General features: G+C 32.1%; 2 protein-coding genes across 2 annotated transcripts in view; one reads left to right on the top strand and one right to left on the bottom strand.

The window, feature by feature from the left end:
• LOC308649231 (protein LEG1 homolog) overlaps positions 1-17093 on the top strand; it is a gene marked incomplete at both ends in the record, with an annotated part of 38681 nt that extends 21588 nt beyond the window's left edge. The window contains 2 exon segments of the mRNA XM_081294766.1: positions 13937-14175; positions 16993-17093. Coding sequence (XP_081150892.1) covers positions 13937-14175; positions 16993-17093 — 340 coding nt within the window.
• LOC308650421 (protein leg1b-like) overlaps positions 1-24605 on the bottom strand; it is a gene marked incomplete at both ends in the record, with an annotated part of 165479 nt that overhangs the window by 128982 nt on the left and 11892 nt on the right. Inside the window, one exon of the mRNA XM_081296438.1 lies at positions 24127-24365. Coding sequence (XP_081152564.1) covers positions 24127-24365 — 239 coding nt within the window. The remainder of the gene's footprint in view (positions 1-24126; positions 24366-24605) is intronic.

Below are 24605 nucleotides of genomic sequence, written 5' to 3'. Positions count from 1 at the left end.
TTTCCAGAAGTTTTTGGATGTGTAGAGCTCAAGGATTGATTTTCATGTATGTATTGAATTGAATCATCTGTATAAAGCTATCCAGGTGAGACTCAGAAACACTAAGAGGTATGTGTGTTGGAGGCAGACCATTTCTGATTGTTTGAATTTCAGATACAAAGAGAAGTCACTGATTGGAGGCTTGCAAAAACCTTTTCACTGAGGCAAGTTGTTGATTGATTGAAGCTGTCTATATGTGATTCAGTGGACAAATGTTACTTTGGAGCACAATCCCCTTTTCCTAGGGATGAAACAACTTTTAAATCTCAAAAGCCTAAGAGTTCTTTAAGGGATTAAAGTCCAAGGATGCTTGTATATATCATTTTCCATCATTTATTTTCTATACTTCCTTATTTGTTCATACTAATTACTATGAAATGTTTAAATAATTTTTGGAAATACTTAACCAATTTTTGGATAGACCAAATTTATAAGTAACTGAAGATGAAACAAGATCATGTTGTTTGATGATTTTTATTACCATTTTATATATGAATGGTCTGTTTTTTCACACACTAACTCTCGGGAAAAAACTCTCTTTTCCTATTCCAAGTAAAAACCTACATATATAAGTACAATTAAGAACTCCTTTTTCAGACCAACATATTTACTTTATTTCTTGAACTTCTATCTTTCTTATATGATTCTACAGTTGTCAACTTTTAGCTGTGTAAAAAAAAATAATAGAAGTATATGTGCCAGAATCTGGACTATGAATATTCTTATCTCTCAGTTCTTAGAAAAATACATTTTGATACATAGTAACTCTTCTGAAGTTGCACCAATAGTCAGTGGCAGAAAGTATTTTAAGTTTTGTCTGGCTCAAAAGCCCATGCTTTTATCCTCATTGTCTTTTTAGGAAACTATGCTTTTACAGATTGTTGTACAAAGGTCAATGTCAACCACAGCTCTTCTTCCTCTTTAAATATGGCGTAAGCAATTAATAGCAGTTTCTGATGCTGTAATGTGCAAAATTAGATAATCAGGTACAATTAGATAATTAGTTTTTGATATAAAAAGATAGATTTCATAAAGAGTTTTAGAAAATAAACTGAAACATACCATAACTTTTATCAGGTAGATAAACAAACATTCTCTTCATACCTACTTTACTGTGTTTTATATCAGCCTTTGTTCTTAGTTTTCTCCCTCATTTAGGACATCCTATTTCTGAGTGGAGAAGGGTTGATGGTAGGTAAAAACCAATGTTTACAGGTTTCACATAGCTTTATTCCACCATGGTGCTCAACTGGTTATTTGCATGATAATAGGGTCATAGATTTAAAGTATTTTTATTTTAGATATAAAAAGTCTCCATTAAATTTTACCTATTAACAAGTCTAAATTATTATGTTTATTGATCCTCTCAATGTATCTTGTCCTTCCAGAATATTGAAGGGTATTTTTTTCACACAGCTTCTGAAATTTCAATTAGTTCTCTCTTACTGTGTGCTATTTTTCCCTTCACTTTAATTAATGCATTGTCTATCTAAAATGTTATTTTTTTCTCACTGTTATAGAATGTTGAGTCTATAATATTCAACATTATTTCTATGTTGAACCTTCTATTTAGTAGTTCTAATTTAAGTAAATTTTTCTCTCATTTTCCACATTCTTGTCTTTCCTAACTTCTAATACATTTCCATAACTTTATCTTCTAACCCCATTGTTAATATTTTACTTACTCTACTATTTCTGATTTCAAGGAATCAGTATTTATGAGGTTTTTTTATAGTATCTTGCTATTGCTTTTCCTTTGCAATTACTTTTTATACCTCTGTGAATATTAGAATAATAGTGATATTATCTAGGATTTTCATTATTTTCTTTGTGTGGTATGTTTTATTTATGCTAACTCCTAGATATTTAAAATAGGAGAAGTAAGGAGCAGACTCAATCTCTTTGAGCAGAACTAATGCTTGCTTATTGCTGTAGTGTAGAGCATAGGTAGGTCTGGGCAATTAAAATGAGTAACTTTGCTTTCATTAAGTTTATGCCTTTCTTCCTGAACTGGTTGAACATATGATACATTTCCCATTTTTTGTTTTAAGAGAGAAGGCCCAACTCAGAGCACAATGACAGTCCAGTGACAGAAGTGTATATGTTCACTTAGGATCTCAATTTGAAGCTTGTTGTTGCTTTCATTTGTACCCAATTTAATGCAGTTCAAAACTCACTACTTTGAAATTCAGATAATCAATTCATCCCTGTAGAGCAACAGCTCAGTAGGACACTTTGAATCTGTCTGTTTTTTAGCAGCTCTTCAAAGGAGGCTTCTTTTTTACAGAAATTCACTTGGTAACACACAATTGTTTTACAGAAAGTCACTTGGTAACACACAATTGTTTTGAGAATTATACACAGTATACGGCATATGTTTCCTCCATTGCTGTTTTAGTTCAGACTTCCACGACCTGCTAAATCCTTCGTTGTTCATCTATTTGATTTTCAATCCTAAATATGATGTAGTTGCTTCTTCTCTTTACCCACAGCTTTATTGCCTCTGGTTGTTCAAGGAGCAAAAAGAGATGCATGTATTCAAATATCCATTTTTATACCAAAGGTCTTCTATTATCTTTGTGCCTAAGAATATAGATAAAATTTTATTATTTTGTAATATTTTTGTAATATATATGAGCTTATGACCTTATTTAGTATTAGTTTTGTTTAAAAATACCGCAAATTGTTGGCTACTAAAAAAAAAATTACTGCACTATATGATTGCTGTGCAGCCAATGAAAATTGTTCTGAAGGTATCCTTTGATGGTAGATAGGTTTCATGCCTATCAATAATATGCAAATCTCCAGTCCTGGTGATGAGTCTTATAGTTTATAAACTGAGATGTTGTAATATTGTGTTTGTTAATATATTAATCATTCTTTGAATAAAATACTTTCTTAGAGTTTAAGATCATTGTGTGTTTGTGTGTGTGTGTGTGTGTCAGAGCAATCTAAGTATTAAACCCTGACTCTATTGAACATGAGAAGTCCCTAATCCACCAGTAAAATGGGATGAAGAGCAGGACCTAATATATAGAGTTGTTTTGATAAATACATGTAACATCTATAATATAACTTATGCCAGAGAAAAAGAGATGACTGTAAGGTAATTTCTGTTGTCAGAGACATACTGGATAGTCACTAAATATATGACCCTAGAACCAGAACATCAAGTCTTAAATCCTAGATTTGCATATTATCAGTTGTAAAAATAATTTTCTACAACTTTAATTTTCTCTACCAGATTTCATTCTTCATCTATCAGAAAGAAATAATCCAAGAAATATTTCCAGAATAGCAGAATGAAGATCTAAATTTATTCTTTCATAAAACTCCTGATATAATCAACATTTTAGAATTATCAGAATTAACCAATGACTTAAAAGTTACTGAAAAAAGTTATTCAAAAAAGTGAAGAACTTTGATAAGAAAAATAGGGTCTGTGATATTTTAACTCAGCTTCTACCATTTCCCTAGCTTTGCATGGTCTTAAACACCAGCAACCTAGCAACTGCTGCACTGGGAAAACTAGCAGCTGTGTGATCACAGAAATTGCTGGATTTGCCACTCCTCACAAAGTCTTTTTCTTGGAGCTATGTCATTATTTCACCTGACTTAACAGCTCTTTGGAAAAACTGCATCTCAGACAGTTGCAGTTATTTCAACTTCTTATTCTGGGGGAAAAGCTTTGTGCCGAGGGCATTTGGAGATAAAAATTAGCATGAATCATTTAACATCTTAGGTGCCTGAAACTGATACAACAGAAGAAACAAGAGGTAGGCCTGAATCGTAAAAGGCAATCTGGGGAATAAGAAGTCCATAGGGGATTTTGAAAACTTCTGAAATATTCCTGGGGATCTAGAAGGCTACAAACACAAGCATGACTGAGGACATACTCAGACAAGAACTGAGAGGGACCCAGGCTGCAACTCCTGGCTGACCTTGAGGCCTGCATCAAGGAAGAAGTGAAGGCTAAGGTGGAGTTTTACAAGGCCTTACTTATTGAACACAAATCACACACACACACACACACACACACACACACACACACACACCAGAGCTCCTCAGCAAAGGGTAGAACTTAAGTCTTTAACTAATAATTAACTAACAACCAAGCTTGCTGAACAGGGACTTCCGTGGTGACTCACTACAGAAAATGCAGACTGAAAACACAATTAGTCCAGGCAAGTCACCAAGATAACAATGACAAACAACCAAACAACAAAGAACCCCAGTGAGAGTGAGCATCTGATTTTCAGAATTGCTACTTTTTTATTTCCTGTAATTGCCAATGTTCAAAACAAAAAGTAGGAAATACACAAAGAACCAGCAAATAACACAAGCATACAACACACACACACACACACACACACACACACAGAGTCAACTAAAATTACTTCTAAGTAGGTATAGATGGTGGACATACTAGTGAATAATTTTTAATAGTTATTATAAAAATGCTTAAAGAAATCAAGGAAACCATGTAACAGAGTTTGAGGAAAGTATGAAAACTGACAACAATGTGACTAAGTTGAAAATATCAATAAACAGATTATATAGAAAAATAAAAATGGAAATGCTGGAGTAGAAAAAACACAATAGCCAGAATAATTCAAGGTGAGATTCAAAGACAGATGAAGCTACCAAGAGACTGAGTAAACTTGACTATCGGTAAATTCATGTTGTCCAGTAAGAGAAACAGAAAGAAAAAAGAATGAGGAAAAATGAACAGTGCTTCATAGACCTATAGAACATCATCAAAGATACAACATATACATGATGGGATTTCTAGAAGGAGGAGAAAAAGGGGCAGAAAGAATATTTGAGGAAAGAGTAGCCGAAATTTCCCTAACGATTTAGAAATATTGTATATCCAAGAAGGTCAGGGAACTCCAGGATAAGCTCAAGAAGAATCACATTTGAACAAATTGAATTCAAATCAAATTTTTGAAGCAATAACAACAGCAAGATAAAAGTGACCCCCTTGTACAAGAAATGCTTAATAACATTTAAAATTGACTTCTCATGAGAAACCATGAAAGTCAGAAGACATATCCTAAATGCTAAAAGAAAAAGAGTGTCAATATGAGTTATACATTTGATAAATTTATCAATTAAAATTGAAGAAAAATGACGATATTTGAGATAAATAATGATAGAATTCAGTGATGAAATGAAGGACACTTGGACAGTAACTCAAATTCATTTGATGAAATAAATATTACTGTTAAAGAAATTCTATAGGAAAATATATGACAGTTTTGAAAATATATTTTCAATCAGTTTTGTTCTCTATCTCATTTAAAATACAATTGCAAAAGGCAATAGTTATGAAATAGTTCCATGGGTTTATAATGCTATGAAAATAGAATGGCTGAAAATAGCACCAAGGCAAGGAGCAGGATTCGAGCTATACAGCAGTGAAGTTTATGTAAACAACTGAAATGTTAGTATTAATATGAAATAAACTGTTTCATATTAAGATGGCGATTGTCATCACCTAAAAGCAACAGCAAAATAATTGTCTTTATATAATGTGTTGGTGTAAATGTATATATAATACATACACAGTTCAGTAAACAATTCACAATTCAATAAACAGAATAAGTGTGTGTGTGTGTGTGTGTGTGCATATGTGCGTGCAGTGTGTGTGTGTGTGTGTGTGTGTATAGAGGAAAAAAACACACATAAATTTAAAAAGTTGCACTGGAAAATATCTGGTAACAACAAAAGTCTGCAGCAGTGAAGAAAAGTAAGAGCAAAGATATAAGAATGAATAGAAAACTGTCAATATTTTACTAAATATTATGCCAAAATAAGAGAATGATTTCACAAGGAGTAAGAACTGTGGAACTACACTTCTCATGAATACAGAAACAAAATCTCCCAATACAACTGGTAAACAGGATGAAAAAAATTTATTAAAATGATTACAAGCCACAACCAGGTGGGGTTTATTTCAGTAATGCAAGTTGATTTATTCAAGAAATGCAAATTGGTTTAGTATCTGCTAATCAATCAATATAATATGTGATTTTAAGAGAATAAAACTAAAACAAAAGTATGATTATCACAAAAGACAGAGCAAAAGGATTTAACTAAACCCAATACCCTTTTATGAATTTTTAAAAAACACTAAAACTTCTAGGGTAATATATGAGAACAGTATATTACCTGGACAAAGGGCATCCATATTGGTATGACAATAAGACTAGAAACAAGATGTGATTTTCTCACTCTTGGCACATCTACTCAACATTGTACTGAACGTTCTAGTGAGGAAAATTATTTAAGCAAAGAAATAAAGATCTTAAAAGTTGAAAAAAAATGAACTAATACTTTGTCTATTTCCCAATATAATCCATTAAAAATAGAATTAGTAAATGAGCTCATCGACCTGGCAAGATAAAAAAGAAACATATGGAAATCAGCTGTATTTCTATATATTACAACAAAAAAATCATAAAATGAAGAAAAAAGATACATTTACAATGCTATTAAAAGAATAAAATCTATAAAGTTTTAAAAAGAAGTACAAAATTTGGGCACATGAAAAATTAAAGATATTGTTTAAAAAATTAAAGATCCATATAAAGAGAAAATCCTCCAATTTCATGGAATAAAATGCTTAATATTAAGTTGGAAACACTCCTAAAATTGATTTATAGATTCAAGGAAATTCTTATTCATTTCTTATTCCTAAACCTCAATAAACAAGACAGTGTAATACTGACATAATAACAGACATATCGATCAATGGAACAGAATTTAGAGTCCAGAATAAACCCTTATATTGATGGACCCTTAATCTTCAAGAAAGGTGAAGACAATTAACCAATAGTCTTTTCAGCAAATGGCTCTGAGAAAACTGAAAATCTGAGTGCAAATGAATGAAGTATGTATTTTATAACCAGAAAAATTAACTTAAAATGTATCCTAGACATAACTATAAGAGCTAAAACTATTAAATTCTTAGAATAAAATTTTTCATTGTGACTCAGACATTTTTTCCTAAGTGGTATGACTAAAGTACAGGGGACAAAAATAAAAGATAAAAATTATAAATTAAAATAAAAAAATTAAAAGTTATTGTTCTATAAATTATGCTATTGAAAAAGCAAAAGAGTACAAGGAATGGTAAAAATATGGTCAAATGCAAAAATTGCGTTTGTGTGTGTGTGTGGGGGGGGTGTGTCTGAGTAAGACTCCATTGAGTACATATAACATGTTTTGTTTATCCATTCATCTGTTAGCAGGCATCTGAGCTTGTTCCATACTTGGCTGTTGTGAATAGTGCTGCTGTAAACATTGATGTGGCTGTACCACTACAGTATGCTGATTTTAATTATTTTGAATAAATACTGACCAGTGGTGTAGCTGGATCATATGGTGGTTCCATTCATGTTTTTTGGAGGAATCTCCATACTACTTTCCAGAGTGGTTTTATTAATTTTAACTCCCACCATCAATGCCTTAGTGTACATTTTACCCCATATCCTGGCCAACATTTATTATTATTTGTGTTTTAGATAATTGCCATTCTGACTGGAATGAGATGAAATCTCAGTATAATTTTGCTTTGCATTTCTCTGCCAGGGAGGTTGAACATTTTTTCATACACTTGTTAGGCATTTGTATTTCTTCTTTAGAGTAGTGTCTGTATATTTCTATTGCCCTTCATTAATTGGGTTATTTGTTTGTTTGTTTGGTTGGTTGGTGTTAAGGTTTTGGGGTTCTTTATGTAGTCTGGATATTAGTCCCCTGCCTGAGGAACAGGTAGCAAAAATCTTCTCCCTTTCTGTAGGCTCTCTATTGATACTCTTTGGTGTACAGAATATTTTTAATTTGACAGCATCTACTTTATTGCTTATTTGTTTTATTTCTTATACTTTAGAAGATTTGTAAAGGAAGTCAGTGCCTGAAACGACATGGTGGAGTATTAATCTTAAATTTTGTTCTAGCTGTTGCAAGGTTTCTGGTTTAATTCCTAGGTCTTTAATTCAATTCAACTTATTTTTTATGCAGGGTGAGATATAGGAATCTATTTTTATTTTCCTTCAAATGAATATTTAGCTTTCCCAACACCATTTGTTAGGCTGTTCTTTCTCCAATATGTTTTTGGCAACTTTGTCAATTTGATATTGATATTTGACTGTATCGGGTGAAAATGTCTCTGTGTCTTCTATTCCATTCCATTGGTGTTTATTTCTGTTTTGGTGCCAATGCCATGCTGTTTGTGTTACCATAACTCTGTAGTATAATTTGAGAATGGTATTGTAATGCTTCCAGCATTGCTCTTCTTGCTTAAGATTGCTTTGGCTATTCTGGGTCTTTTATTCTTTCAAATAAATTTTAGAATTGTTTTTTCTAGTTCTGTGAATTGGCATATTGATTGGAATTGCATTGAATCTGTGTATCTGTGTATCATTTTTGGTAATTTTAGTAATATTAACTCTGCCTGAGAACATGGGAGGTTTTTCCATCTGCTCAGGTCATCTTTAATTTCTTCCTTTAGAGTTCTATAATTTCCATTGTAGTGCTCTTTCACATATCTGGTAAGATTTTCCTGATTTCTTTGTCATCAGATTCATTACTGGAGTAGAGAAAAGTGATTGATTTATGTATTTTGGTCTTGCATCCTGCTACTTTGCTAAGTTTTTAAATTAGTTCTAGAAGTCTTACAGTGGAGTTTGGGGAGTCTTCTATATAAAAGATCGACTCATCAGCAAACAGATTATTTGAATTCTACTTCTCCTGCTTGTATTCTGTTAATTTCCTTCTTTGCCTATTTTCTCTGGCTAGAGTTTCACAGATTATGTTGAATACGAGTGAAAAGAGTGGATATCCTTGTCTTTTTCCCAATTTTGGCATAAATGCTTTAAATATTTTCTGTTCAGCATGATGTTGGCTTTGGGTTTATCATATATAGCTTTTTTATAATATTAAGCTAAGTTCCTTCTATCCCTAGTTTCTCGGGTATTTTAAACATGGATGGGAGCTGGACATTGTCAAATCTTTTCCCTCCATCTATTTTCATTCTTGTCCTTAGTTCTATTTATGTGGTGAATTATGTTTATTGATTTGTGAATGTTGAACCAACTTTGTGAGATGAAACCAAATGGATTGTGGTGTATTACCTATTTAATATATTTCTGAATAGTTTGCTAATATTTTATTAAGGATGTTTATATCTATATTCATTGGGTACATTGGTCTGAAGTTTTCTTACCTTCATGTATCTTTGTCTGGATCTGGTAACAGGGTGATACATTTATTCATAAATTGATTTTGGTTTCCCTCCTTTTCTAGTTTGTGGAATAATTTGAGGACTATTGGCATTAATTCTTCTTTAACTGTCTGGTAGAACACTGCTGACAGTCCATCTAGGGCTTTTATTTGGTGGAAATCTTCTAATTGTTGCTTCTATTTCATTGCTTTATATTGATCTGTTTAAGTTTTCTATATCCTCATGATTGAGTTTGGGTAGGTCGTATGTGTCTAGAAATTTGTCAATACCATCAGAATTTTCTATTTTTTTAAATTAAAGTATAAATTTCCAACATAGTTTCTCATGATCCTCTGGTTTTCAGAAGTGTCTTTGGTTACATCTCCTTTTTTATCTCTAAGTTTGTTGCTTTGAGTCTTCTCTCACTTATTTAGCTAATGGTTTATCAATTGTACTTTTTCAAAGAACCAGTGCCTCATTTCATTGATTCTTTTTTTTTTTTATTTTATCCTTAATTTCACTAATTTTAGCTTGATTTTAATTATTTTCTGTCTTCTACGATTTTGGAACAGTTCTTTTTCTATTTCCTTGAGGTATTAGATTACTTATTTGGTATCTTTCTGTTTTTTTTTTTTTTTTAACGTATGAACTCAGTGCAACAAACCTTTCTCTTAGAACTACCTTCATACTATCCCAGAGATTTTAAATGTTGTGTTTCTATTCTAACTTGTTTCTAAGAATTTCTTTTTATTTATCCCGTTTTTTCTGCAATCCATTCCCCATTCAAAAGTGTATTATTTAATCTCTCAACTAATTTTATTCTATTGTCCTCTAATACAATGTGAGAAATTATTTTTTGTACTCCATAAGACTTCCTTCATGCTATAAAATATGATTTATGTTATTGAAAGTTCCATGTGTTACTGAGAAGAAATTGAATTCAGTTGTCAATAAATGAAATATTCTACAGATGCCTGTTAGGTCTGCTCGGTTAATAGCATTCTTTTAATTCTGAAAAACTTTTATTTAGTTTATGCCTGGATGATCTATCCAGTGGTGAGAAAGGTATGATAAAATGAGCCAATATTATTGTGTTGTGGTCTTCTTGATTCTTTATATTAATTTGGGCTTGTTTTATGTATATAGATTCACTGTTGTTTGAGACATAAATATTTGCAATCCTTATATCTTGCTGTTGAATGATTCCCCTAATCAGTATGAACTGATATTCTTTGTCTCTTCTGATTAATTTTGACTTGAAGTATATTTTGTCTGATAAGAGAGTAGCTAACTCTGCTTGGTTTCAGTTTCTATTTGCATGGTATATCTTTTTCTATCCTTTCACCTTCAAGGTGAGTCTCTTGTAAAGCACATATGGTTCAATCTTGTTTTTTAGTCCAATCTGCCAATGCATGTCTTTATTGATAGGAGAACTTGGGTCATTTGCATTCAATTTTACTATATAGTGATGATTTTTATATCCTGATATTTTGAATTATTTATAATGCTTAATTCATACTTGATTATTATTTAGTTTACTATTCGTCTAATGAAATTCATTCTTATTCTAGTTTTAATTTTACTTTTTCATTTGTTCTGCATGAAATATTTTATTGAGTATGTGAATTTTTTTAGTTTCTTTTTTTTTCATAGGAGGATTTTGAAAGGTAGTTTTGTAGAATATGGTAATTTTGGCTAGCACCCTTTTTCTTTCAGAGATTGGTATAATTTCAAATCCTACTGGCTTTTAGGATCTGAATTGAGAAATCTGTCAAAATCCATATTGGCTTACTTCTAAATCTGACCTGCTATTTTTCCCTTATGACTTTTAAAATTACTCTTTTTCTGTATATTAAACATTTTAATTAAAATGTGTCTTGGAGAGGATCTTTTTTGATCTTGCCTACATGAGGTTCTATAGGTCCCTTAAATTTGATTCCATTTTGTTACTAAGGTTTGGAAATTTTTCTGATATTGTTTTATTGAAAAGATTGTGTATTCTTTTAATTTATATTCTTTAGTCTTCATCTACACAAATGATTCTTATATTTGGTCTCTTAATGCTATCTCAGATTTCTTGAATATTCTTGTCACGGTCTCTTGCCATGTTTCTTTATAATTGACTTTATTTTCAACATTATATACTTTGTAGTCAAGGTCTGATAATCTATAGTCCTAGTGGTCTAATCTATTGATGATGCTTTCCACTGAATTTTTAATTTAATTTATTAAGATTTTCATTTCCAGGAATTCTGTTCAGTTCTTTTTTTAGAATCTCTCTTCACTGAAATCATCTTTCACTTCTTATATTTTCTAAGTTCATTCCCTACATCTTCTTTTAGCTCATGAGCATTTTAACCATGAGCTTTCTGATCTTTCCTCAACATTTCTTTCACTGTTGTGTCAACTAGATCAGTTGTTGAAGTGTTGTGGGCTGTTCCATGTGGTTTGTTCCTTTGCTCTCTCATACTGCTTTTATGTCTACTCTTCTCTTGGGACAATTATCATTTTTTTTGCCTTATATAAATGCATTTACTTTTATGCAAAGGACTATTTAATGAATTTCTTTCTCTTCAGAGACTGGGGTGGGTGAATACTGAGTTATTGATACTTTCACTCAATGCATGTCCTGTGATGTTACCAGTATTAGCACCACTTTTAAAAAGACATTAAATTCTATTTACTATAATAACTTCAGGGAAAACTCACATGTTAATCAACTACAGAAAATGCTAAAACTTAATTATCATGTTCTCCACAGCTTCTCTAATCCAGACATACATTTTTAATTTTACTTTAATATAGTAGTGTTCTAGAATGGTTTGAGGAAATAGTTATTAAAGCTAGTAAAATCACTATTATTTTATGTAGAGGCAGAAAAAAGAAGGATAAAAAATTGGGTAGGAGGGTAAAAAAGGAAAGAAATGATAGGAAAGAATAATACATACCAGATTTTAAAAGAAAGAAAGAAAGAAAAAATGGATGGAGGGGTTAGGACAGTAGCATGTAATGTAAGAAAGAGAAGAGATGCTAAAAGGAGCAATTGTAAACCTGATCTAGGAAAACAAATATAGAGTGATAGGATAATTCAGCGAATGTTTTAAAACATTAGAAGAAATACAATCAGATGGATTGAGGGCATGATATCAAATACTACAGGAACAACTATCAAATCAAAATGAAGAGTAATGGATTTAAGATCAGAATTGATGTTAGAGCTGTTTCTGGTATCCCATGCCCAAGTGGATAAAATTTTTATTCCTGGTTTGGATTTAATCAGGATTTGGGACTTTAGAAGATGCCCATCACTTTTCAGCTTTGAATTCTTCTAAAGATGCTGGGGAACAGGAGCTACTTCCCTTATTGCTGAGGATTTTTCACCATCTGGTTCTTATTCATCTGCCCAGGGACCTGAGTCTGCATGCTCAAGGGGTGCATTGTTACATCTGCCAGGTTCTTTCTATTGGATGCAACCACAGGATGCATGATTCAGGTCTCTCTTTCTCTCTCTCTCTCTCTCTCTCTCTCTCTCTCTCTCTCTCTCTCTGTCTCTCCCGCAGGATGCTGGGAACTTGCTTTCCTCCACAGGGTCTTCTTTAAAGTGGCATAGAATTTAGTGGCTATCTGCTTGGAACCTCTCTGACCAGCTGTTCTTTCACTGCTTCCTCGCTGGGCTGTGAAGGGATTGAGTGTTGCTGCCTAGATCCTCTCCACCATCTTCTATTCCAGTCTTGATGTTTTGATAAAAGTATGGAATGCCAATCAATTGTTCATTAACCATGGGAGGGGCTAGATATTTAATCCTTTATACTGTCATATAACACACATATATATGCCTGGTATTGACCAGATGATATGTTCTAACTGCTTTCTGAATTCATAACACTTAGTCTTCTTTCTTGTATTACTCAGAAAAATGCTACAGGAAATTTAAAAGCCATGTAATTTCCATACGTTTTGAAGGAGATAGGGAATCATGAGCAAGACAATGAGTGTAAAGTATTTTAGAGAGAAGAGGCATGTCGTTCACATGGTCAGGAGATTGACTGGAATATGTGAAATAGACTGTATAGATGTAATAGTATTTACTACGAACTTAAAAGTAGCTTTCTAACACACTTCACTAGGAAAAAGCACCAAACTGCCTTTACAAAAAAATAAGTAAATAAAAGCTGCAAGGAAAAAATCTCTAATTTCATTCTCAGGGTCATCTAACATATCCAAGCCCAATTTTTTTTTGGGGGGGGGGGGTTGGCTTTATCTTTACATTTTATAATAATGAAATTTGGTCACCTTTCAGTGTGTTTGCAATTATAACATTCTCTTGATGAGAAGGGCAAAATATTGGACTAAAAACTAGAGATTTTCTGAAATAGTAATTTCCTTATTTAAAATTTGAATAATTTTCACATTTTCAAATGTGGGTTTTAAAATCAACACCAACTTCATACAGTCCTTCCTCTCTCCCTCCCTCCATCTCTCCCTCATGTTGTGTATGGGTGTCTGTTGCTGGTGATCATACTCAAGCTAGGAAAGCACTCTGCCACTGAGCTACATCCCCAGTCTGAATATCTATATTCTTAATGGTAGAATAAACACCTATTTTGAAAATTTAATTGGCAAAATTCTGAGTAGACTAATTTTATATGTAAATTCCAACTTCTCTCTTAGGTCAAAATATTATTCTAAACAAGAAGCAGATTTTCAAAGCAACTGGGCTTTATCAGTGGGCTACTTGGCTCTATCACTCTTTCCTACAACTTTGGATAGAGTGTGTGAATTCCAGAAAGGCCTGCCACCACGGACACTTGTTAGTGGGGATCCAGCTCACTTCATCAGTGACTTTACTGACTTACAGAACAAGGTTCTACTTGGTCTAAAATTCCTCCACACAGTGCACAAATATTCAGGTAAGAAATATATAGGCTCCATATTTTTCAAATTCTAATGTCGTGTTGCTTTTATGAATGATGAAATAGCATTAAAAATCATAATTATCTAAAGGAAATGTTGACTTCTGATAAGAATCAATTTCAGTTTTAATGGCAATCCTTGTGAACTCATGACAGATTTTACTTAATAAGCACTTACATTCTTGGATAAGATTTATTTTTTTTTCACTTTCATATACTTCATACACTTTTTTAAATGAAAACATAATAAAAATAACAATAATACTTGCCATGTCTAAAGGAACAATAAAATTAATTCTGTTAAATTAATTCTGTTTATTTAACACAATTATCTCACCCATTTCTATTATTATAGACATAAAGAAAAACTCTGACCCCCAAAATTCCTATTATGGAAAAGGTATATATTTCCAAAATTTCCAAATCCTAGGCTATTAGTAGAAAATAAAGAAGAAAGATCATAATAGTATACTTGGGAAATTATTGTGTAATTTGATTCCCTAAATACCATTTGTTCTTGTTGTATGGAGAAAAAAAAACAAATGAACAAATGTACTATATACAGCTTTTATTCCCTAATATAAAATCCAAATATAAATAAAAGTTAAAATGAATACATTGTATATTATTTTTTTACATTGTATATTAAATGTAAAAAGCATATGCATTACTTAGGGTAACATTTGCTATTTTAATAAACAAACTTTCAAATTTTAATGTCACAACTCATAAGATTCTATTTCTGGCTCACACAGAGTTAGGATGTTTATTCAGTTGACAGAGACTTTCCTCTATGATGATTCATGGACCAATAGTTCTTCCATCTGTGCCTCCATCTATCTTTACAACATCTCCATTGTAAGCCCTCAGCAAAGTAAAAGGAACTAAAGACACTAAATAACAGAACCCCTCTTTTAAAGACTCAGGACTAGAAGTGAAAGCCCTAACTTTATCTCATCTACCTTTGTCATAAATAGTCACAGAATCCTATTAGCTGGGAATGGAAGGACTTGGGAAAGTTTGACTCCTGCATCAACCTCTCCGTGAGGAGAATCTCAGAATTTGTTGTTCTGCCAGCCATCTTCACCACATTGTCAGAAACAGAAAGCACATTCTAGGTTCAGATGTTATAAACAAGTGCTAATTTCCTAGTATGTAAAGAATGAAGGATCATGAATAATTAGAATTATTATATTTAAAGAATGTATGCAATAGATTTTTAATAGGCTCCAGTTTTACTAAAATTAGCTTTGGGTTTTTATTAATGAGATTTTATTCAACTATCAGAGACACAATAATGAAACAATACAAAATGTCAAATTTGAATGTGCTTAAGCTAGCTACCTTGCTCCTTATCCTCCTCTGGTAATTGCTTGTTCCTAGCAATACACATAATTCCAAAACAGTATCCAAGCCTTTGGAAGATCTTTTAAGATCAAGCATAGGAAAGAAATTTTTAAATAAAGAGAATACATTAGTAAAGTGTGAAATTTTAAACATATTTTCATTTGAGCATGTTTAGTCAATAAAAACACACTGAACAAACTAATTTTAAGGTTTTACTTTATTATGTAAACTGGACTGAATATCCTTATATTTTAAGCCTTTCTATCTTTGAGGCTTTAAATCGCCAGTATTTTGGCATTTCTAAAAATAGTTCTTTATTTACCTCAACAAGAGGAAGGGAAAGTCACCCAAGAGCAAGTTTACAGATCACTTCACAAGGATGGCTGCACTGTTGTACTGCTAGTGTAGTAGACTCAAGAGTTCTGCATAATTCCTTTCTTGCACATTAACTTATTTACCTACCCTGATATATTTCTTATACTCAAAATTCACAGGGTTACTAAATATTTTTTATCCATAACTTAATAACAGTTAATTAATATTTATAGTTATAATTTCACTATTTTAAATACATTCAATGTTTATTATTAAAATTTAGCTGCTATGAACAGTTATTAAACACAAACTAGTAATAACTTCTCCATCATCATCACCTTCTAATCTCCCTAGATTTATTTCCAACTGATTTTTTTAGGAACATTTTTTTGCATGTGTGTGTAAGGTTCACTCCTATAAATAAAGATTATATGCATTGGCAAATGTAAATAAGAGAATAATAATAAGAACTTGACCGGTTGCATAAAATAGAGTATATGTACAGAATTACTCTGTGCTGTACCTTTCTCATTCGAAGTCAATAAACATTAACATACATCATTCTCATTATGTAATACATAGATTTCCATTGATAGATTTATATTTTTTCTAAGACTTAGGCAATGCAAAAGTGACACTCAATGTATACTTTTATTAGATTAACTTGTTGAACTAATGACAGAGTAAAATGCTAGAAATTAATCCATGTATTACATATTGCCAAATAGAAACTAAAGTCTGCATTAAAGATCACATTCTTGCCAAAAATAAAAGCAAAACAACTAATTATTATTATTGTCTCATGTTTCCACATGAACACCAAATGTGCATGTATTAACACACTTTTTAATTTGCAATAGTCTGATATGTGAGAAATGGCAATTAACTTTTTATAAGTTTTATTTATATAATCATCACTGTGTTTACCTTTCATTATTCTCTTTGGTTATATATGTAGTTCATGAATTTGAGCATGAAAGTGTAATATACAATTTTAAATAGCAAATAATACATGCTTGATTAAAGCATGCACATAAGCATTTTTTTGGTTTGATAATAATTAAATTGGATTTTGTTTTAAATAATTTTAATATTTGGTATCAAAATTAAAATTTGTCTGTACCTTTTAATATATCTTTATTATTTTTCTAGGAACATTGTCTTTCATTGTATGGAAAATTTTAATGGAGTTAAAAATTGCAAGGAAACTTTTTCTGGAGATTTTGGAATTTATTGTTCACTTTTTAAATTAATGCTTCTGGAAATCTGTGATGAAATAAAAACCCACAATATTACTTTCTTGAGGAACAGTACTTTCAAAACTTTGGTCTTGCATATATACATAATTTTGTTATTTTATATGCCTATATTTTAAATCTGCATTGATGTTACTGTTTATTTGCCCAATTAGTAATAATATGGTGTATTCCAGAAAACTTGTGAAAGCAAGTTGATGCCTACCTAGATTTGGCCCTGAGCTTAAAAAATTAAAAAAAAAAAAAGATTGCTGCACTACAACATAAATGAAACAATATTTGTATGTGTTTGTTATATCACCCCTATCATGAAAACTCTCAAACATTTTTCCTTTTCCTTATTAGGCTGTATATCAGGTTTCATGATCTGACCAACAATACATTTGAACAAGGTTGACCAAGACACAAATTGGTTAAGAAACAAAAAGGTTTTGGGGGGCTAATCAGAGTTGCAATGGGGACACACAGATTCAAACAGATTGACTGTGTGCTCCAGGGTCTAACAGATTTCAAAGTTTAAAGGCAAAAAACCACACCTGAAAAGGAGGGTTATTACCCGCATTCTTTGTGGAGAATTCCAATTGGTACAGGCACAGTAGCAAGATGCCATGTAGGAAAGGATCTGAGTAACTCAAAAAATACATAACTCTTTTCTGAAATGAGGAGGGAGGAGCACAAAACAAAAAGAGAGAGAATTTCTTGGAAAGAAAGGGAGTTAAAGGTGAGATGACCCTGGAGACTCTCTCTAAGATTGGAATGTTCTGCCATAAATGAAACTATAGCAGTCAGTATGTGCACAACAAGATGTATATGTAGCACGTTTTGCCTGCTGGGTTTCAATATGTGCTGGGAAAATGTGCTGCTTCACAGGGTCAAAAGTTTATTTCAAGGTAGATGTGACTGAAGGCCTCTCATATCCTCTTTGTCTAGCATTTTGGTAGAACTCAATCTGCATTTTTCTGTTTAATTTCAATTTTTCCACAGCAGTCATCTTTAAAACAATTTCTGGACATGTATTTAAGAAAACGAAAACCCTTCTTGGACTACATTGTGATCTTTTATATCTCCATGCATTTACAGAAGTTAGTTGCCCTTCAGGAGAGCTATTTCCTGCCCTCGATTTAGGTCAAACACATTTTCTTCCATTTATTACAAACATTTATGTTAGGATGGATTTTCATTTGTCTGTGAGTCTCACTCCTATGAAAATGGATTTTTATACTTTCAGGTATTATCATTGATATCACTTACCTGGATAAATTTGTTTTTAAATATATCTACCTCACCTATGAGCAAGAAACAAATGACTATGTCCTTAGAAAACAGTATAAAGCACAGTTTCTGGCACACTAGTAGGCGCTATGTACAAACATTTACGTACGAACACAAAGAAAACCACCATAAATATATTAAATATCATAGCCATCTAGATTAAACAACATATAATCATTCTTTCAGAAAAGGGAAAGGAGGTGTTTCTGGTAGTTATTGTCTCAAAGAAGAAAAAAAATCTAGCCAGTCATTCCATGGTTGAGTCATCTTTGAGATAACCTGGTGGGGTTTAGGTGTTTCTTTGATGTGCATCCAAAAACTGGGCTTGGCTCCATGAGTCATTTGAAAAGCTCTTCTCCCTTCATGTTATGTCCCTTAATGTTCCTCAAAATGCATGTATGTCTTTTTCTTAACATTTGGCACCTTTTTTCTCTTATAATCTTTCTATCCCTTCTTCATCCTTTCTCATCTGATTGTCTTTTGGATTTAAAATATCCTCATTGTGTTCTAGTGTTTACATTTGTAAAAATGTCTTTTTAATGCCTTTGGTAATCCTCTTTCTAAATTAACATTCTAATATTTTTTTTTTTAGAGAGAGTGAGAGAGGACAGAACATTCTAATATTTCATTTGACAGACTTTTAATGATACCTCTTAAATCCTTATTATGTGATGATTGATAAGGATTTTTAAATATCCCCATTTTAGTTTGCCCTCCTCTTATTTTAATTAGTTGCACAGAAGATAATATATCAGAATATATGCCATTTAAAAATTTTCCTCATATTTGTTCTTAAATGCTTTTTTACAATTATATATAATTTAATATATTAAATGTTCAGCGACAGTCACTCTGTCAATTTTACCAGTATTTTCTTCATTAAATGAGGTTGTCACACAATAAATTCCTCAAAAAAAGCCAGTGAAAGAAAAAAATGGGTGTCTTCCAGTGTGTACATTCCTACTGGACATTTATCCACCCTTGATCTGCAAAACAATGACCCCTAAGCAATTAGATTAGATTTCTAACAATTAGAAAATTGATAAAGTTGAAAAATTCCATTGTTTTCTTTCAGACAAACAAAATCTAATAAATGTAGATTTTTAACATGGGTATGTCAGTTATGTACACTATCTTCTTCTAGACATGTGAACTTACAAAGTAATATTATGATAGATTATTTTGGGGGGGAACAGTGATAGAAAGCAAATGCAATTGCTTATCTGACAGCCAGCTTTCAGAGAGCCAGAGATTAAAAAAAAAAAAAAAACTCAAAGAGAGATAGGGATGAGCTGATATTTCATCCCAGGTATTTAAAGAATACCTAAAGGACAGATTTTGACAAGAATATTACAGAAAAGTTGGGTGTCCTTCTCAGTGTGCCACTAAGAGGTTGCTAATGTCAAAGTACATCAGTCTTGATTAGAGTGATGTTCTCTTCTTATGTACTGAAATGCTCTTTTTTCCTTAAAAACATGTCCTGCAAATCATACAACCGTTCATAGCTATCTTCATCACTGTTTCCTAGATGGATAGCAATCATTTTTTTAACATTCTTCTATTTTGGGCACCTATGTTATTTAGATTTTGCAATTACAGATAATGGCACAACACATAAACTTGCATGTTTCTATTTTGTTAATAGTAGAGGCATGTCTTCCAAATAGATATTACATGTGTGACCACTAGTTCAAAGGGAAATCACATGCCTAGTTTTGTTAGGCCATTACAACTTTGCCTACTGAAGGGTTGAATTGATTGGCATCCAGACCAGAAATGTTTTATGATATCTACTTTCCCACAAGCTCATTGATGAAATAAAAACTACACATTCTACATTCTAATTTTTTTTCAGTCTCTTAGGTTAAAAATAGTATCTCAATGTTCTTCTTGCATATCCATAATTATAACTGAGTTTAAAATTTTTTGAGGGCTAGTCAGGCATGGTGGTTCATGCCTATAATCCCAGCAGCTAGGGAGGCTGAGGCAGGAGAATCATGAGTTCAAAGCCAGTCTCAGCAAAAGCAAGGTGCTAAGCAAATCAGTGAGACTCTGTATCTAAATAAAATACAAAATAGGGCTGGGGATGTGGTTCAGTGGTTGAGTGCCCCTGAGTTCAATCCCTGATAGGCCCTAAACATTTTTTTAAAGGCTACTTCTAATATCTTTTTCATATTTATTTTATGTCATTATTTTGTTTGTGAATTGTCTCTTCATGTCTTTTCCCATTTTTTTTCTATTTTGTTTTTAGTCATTTTTCCTCAAATTTTTAAAGTTCCTTCTCTATTAAAAATATTGGCTGCATATTTATTTTCTAACCTTTTCTTTGTTATTTTAATTAGTTGTACATGACAGTAGAATGTGCTATGATATATCATACTTAAATGGAGTATAATTTCTCATTTTTATGCTTGTACATGATGTGGAATCCCACTGGTAATGTAGTCATATATGTACATAGGATAATAATGTCTGATTCCTCTTGATGGTCAATTTTATGAATATTTTCTCCTCCTGATAAATCTCACTATCTCTTTGCTTGCTGTTTTTGTCATGATAGTTTTTCAATTTTTATGGGATCAAGTCAATTATTATTTCTTGCCTGTAGGTTTTGAGTTAAAAAGCTTGTGCCAAAACAAATCTGAAGACTCATTCACGCATACTTAAGTCTAGTAAATTTGTGTTTTTGTTAATCTGTATTGACATTTAGATCCCTTCCTGTTTGTTTCTCCCTGGAAGTTTTGCTGTTGGAAGACAGTCCCTACAAATGCCTGGCCCTTTCAGGCAGCCCTTATGAGTTCCTGCCTTTAAATCCAAGGCCTGGCCCTTTGAGCTGCTCCTACTTTAAAACCTGCCCCTGTAGCTGGCTCTGAAATGCCCTCATCTGCCCATGTGTTTTGCTATGTTCACAGTTAGTTTGGATTTAATCTTTCTGGTGGTCGCTCCATCCAATTTTCAGGCTTTTCAACTAGGGTCTGTCTCATTTGGGTCTTTGCTCACGGTTTTTCTCAGGCTACCTTCATTTGTGGGATGAATCAGAAGTCCATAGGTCTAGGGTATGGATGGGTGTTCGTCAGCATTTCTCTCTTTAAGTTTTTTAAGCATGATCTGTCTTCAAGAAATGTTGAATTTTCAATAGACATTTCATAGACGCAATTATTTCGCCTTTTTAAAGAAGATTTGGGATTGTTTTCTATAACTGCATCCATTGTCTATATCTTCAAGAAATCCATGCATGTTTTTGGATTCAACAAAAATGCATTTCTGGTTCCTGATCATCACAGGTGCTTCACTATCCCTCCTAATATAATATACATCCATCTCTCAGCTCGATTATTGTGATAATCTCTGCTTTTTGTGCCCCTATCCCACTTGTTGAGAAATATACTAGTCACTTTATATTCATGTTTTTATTGACCCCTCAAAATAGTATTGCAAAGTAGGTTTAATGTTCATCATTATAAAAGATAAGAAAACTGAAGCAAGAGAGCACTGGAAAAGCTTCCCAAGCTCATTCAGCCAGCAAATGACAGAGCTACCGTGAGCTAGTCTTTCCTATTGCAATACATACTATTCAAACCAACTTTTCCAATTTCACTTTTCAATATTTGGTGGGTAGATTTAGTCTGTGAATGAAAGCCTTACAAGAGCCTTTATAAATGATGCATGTCGATCCTAGAAATCATGATTTCCTAGCCAGTGCATTCTTTCCACTTAGAGCAATCCTGACAAACTTAACCCTGAAGTATTCATTATCAACTGTGGGTGAAAGAGGAAAACTCTATCAAGTAAACTTGATAAATTCACAGGAAAAAAAAAAACTGATGAATCAGTGTACTCTTCGCCAGTTTAGTTTTATGAATTTTATGCATTTAACTTTCAGTATTTTATTTCAAAATTTTCTGAAATTTATTTTGTAAATCAACAAACTACTTGCCTCTAAGTTTCATAAAAATATGGGACATTGGATAATGCCAAAAGAGCCATAGAAGTTTAATAGATTTTTATTCATTAAATAATGATGATTTTGGTAGCTTCATGCAATCTCCTTAGATCTCAAAATTTAAGAATTGGTGAATTTAAAAAATTGATAATAATTTCTTCAGCAAAATAATCAAAGTATCAATTTGAATTCAATGGTAGTAATGCATGGATGAATTCTTAACAAGTGAGCATAAATCAAAATCACCATAAATGGCAAGACTACATGATCGTGATCATATTTATTTTTTTGAAATTACTGATTGTCAAAAAGCTATAGTGGTTGACTTTTAATTCATTAACTATTTGGGCAAGTTTTTAATTAGATATTGTAAAAAGTTTGTCAAAAAACTATAGTGGTTTAGTGGTTGACATTTAATTCATTGAATATATGGGGAAGTTTTTAATTAGATATTGTAAAAATTTTGTCAAAAACCTCTAAAAATACCTTCCTTGAATCTTGTGTGTTCATTAAAACTTTCCATGCAGTCAAAGAAAATGAACCTGGAAGGATAATAAAATCATTATGTACAAACTCTGAAATCTTTTTCTAGTTCCATTTGGAAATATATGATCAGTCAACTTTATTTCATTTTCTTTTTACTAATTAAGAGTAATATATTCAGTTACACAATAAACATGGAATTTCAACATTGCATTATAGGTAATATTATTTGACATATCTGACCTACCAATTTTATTTCATTCTTTCTATGAATTTAGTCATGAAATCATAAATTATACAAGAAAATTATATGTAGAATGCCATTGTTATTTTGGCAATAACTTAAAATAAAAACTAATATTCATAGTTGTGGTACATTCAAATGAAATGCTTCATATCTATTAAACAAAATGAGTGGAATTGACTCATTTTCTGGGATAAAGCTCCAAGAAAGATTTCCATAGGTGGAAAGAGATTTGGCTCACTACTTGCTATGTGATGGAAAGCTACCTGCTGACTGACAATGTCTCACTAGAGCCCTGATTCCAGAGGAAATTTCTAAGAAGAAACTTGAATTGTATCATGTCCCTAGTGTCTGGATGTTTTGTTCCTCCAAGTAATGCATTTGGGTTTTTTACAAACACATAAGTAAACTATTCATGTTTGTTTGCTTTATTATTTATTTGCTTTCAGATTCAAACTTTTTGCTTTGAAAAACACTAATAGTATCATTATGCTTTTATTTGGGGTCAGTGGCTAGGTATATGGATGGATAATAGGGATGCAATAGTAATTTTCAAACTTGTAATTGTACAGTTCTTCTGCTTTTCACTCCACTAGGGATCTTAGCATTTGAAGTAATGCGGAAGAACTTGTTTCATGACTAAAAAATATTGGATCAAAGAAACTCAGAAAAGTCAAATTGCTAGTAATTTCATTAATTGTGCTAGTTTTGCTTTTAAAATTCTCTTATATTCTTTAAATTTAAGATCAAAGTACTCAGTTTGGAATAAGAAAAGTTCTGATGAGCACAATAAGGAGTATATGTGGGTGTACTGAACAAAAGTGTGCTTTAGTTGATATGCACACTCCATGTTTCAATATGGACTGCAGATGGAAGGACAGTCCATGAGGGCAAAGAAAGAACATGGTTCTCAATGGTCATATATCAAGAGTAATTATTCCTAATTAAATATAAGAGATAACCATAGGAAATCATAAATTTCTTTTTAGAGTATATATCATGATATCTATATTTCTGATTTAATTAGTTCACCAATGTCTGCTCAACATGGTCTTGATTTTTGTCAAATATTCTTTTAAAACTCTCACCTGTAAGTTTACTCACTGTGCCAAGAACACTTAGACCTGACAGGACTGTGTTCTGAAGGGCAGTAAAGTCACTGATTCCAGAGGCTGTGTCCATTTTACTAAGAATTCGTGGTGGCAGGCCCTTCTGGGACTCATGTACTCTAATGAAGGTTGTAGGAATGCGGGCAGCGCCTATATATTCCACAGCATTAACCCAGTTCTTCTCAAATTTTGCTTCTTGTTTAGAATAGTAGACATATCTAAAAGACAAATGGAAAAAGTATTTAATTATGATTAATCACCTCAGAATTCCAACCTCACTTCCTTTAGAAAAGATTGTCTCTTGCTATAAAATTCATGATTTATAAAATGGGTTTTTAATGCGATGATTTTTATCCATCCTTCAGGAGATGTGAAGATGCATAGTTAATCTTTAAGTCTGGGAAGGATCATCCATTTGTTATTAATATTTTACTTTGCATTTTACATCTTTGAATTAA

This window comes from Spermophilus citellus (assembly GCF_964194105.1).
Source record: "Spermophilus citellus genome assembly, chromosome: 5".
NCBI lineage: Eukaryota > Metazoa > Chordata > Mammalia > Rodentia > Sciuridae > Spermophilus > Spermophilus citellus.
This window is presented reverse-complemented; position numbering and strand designations above follow the sequence as displayed.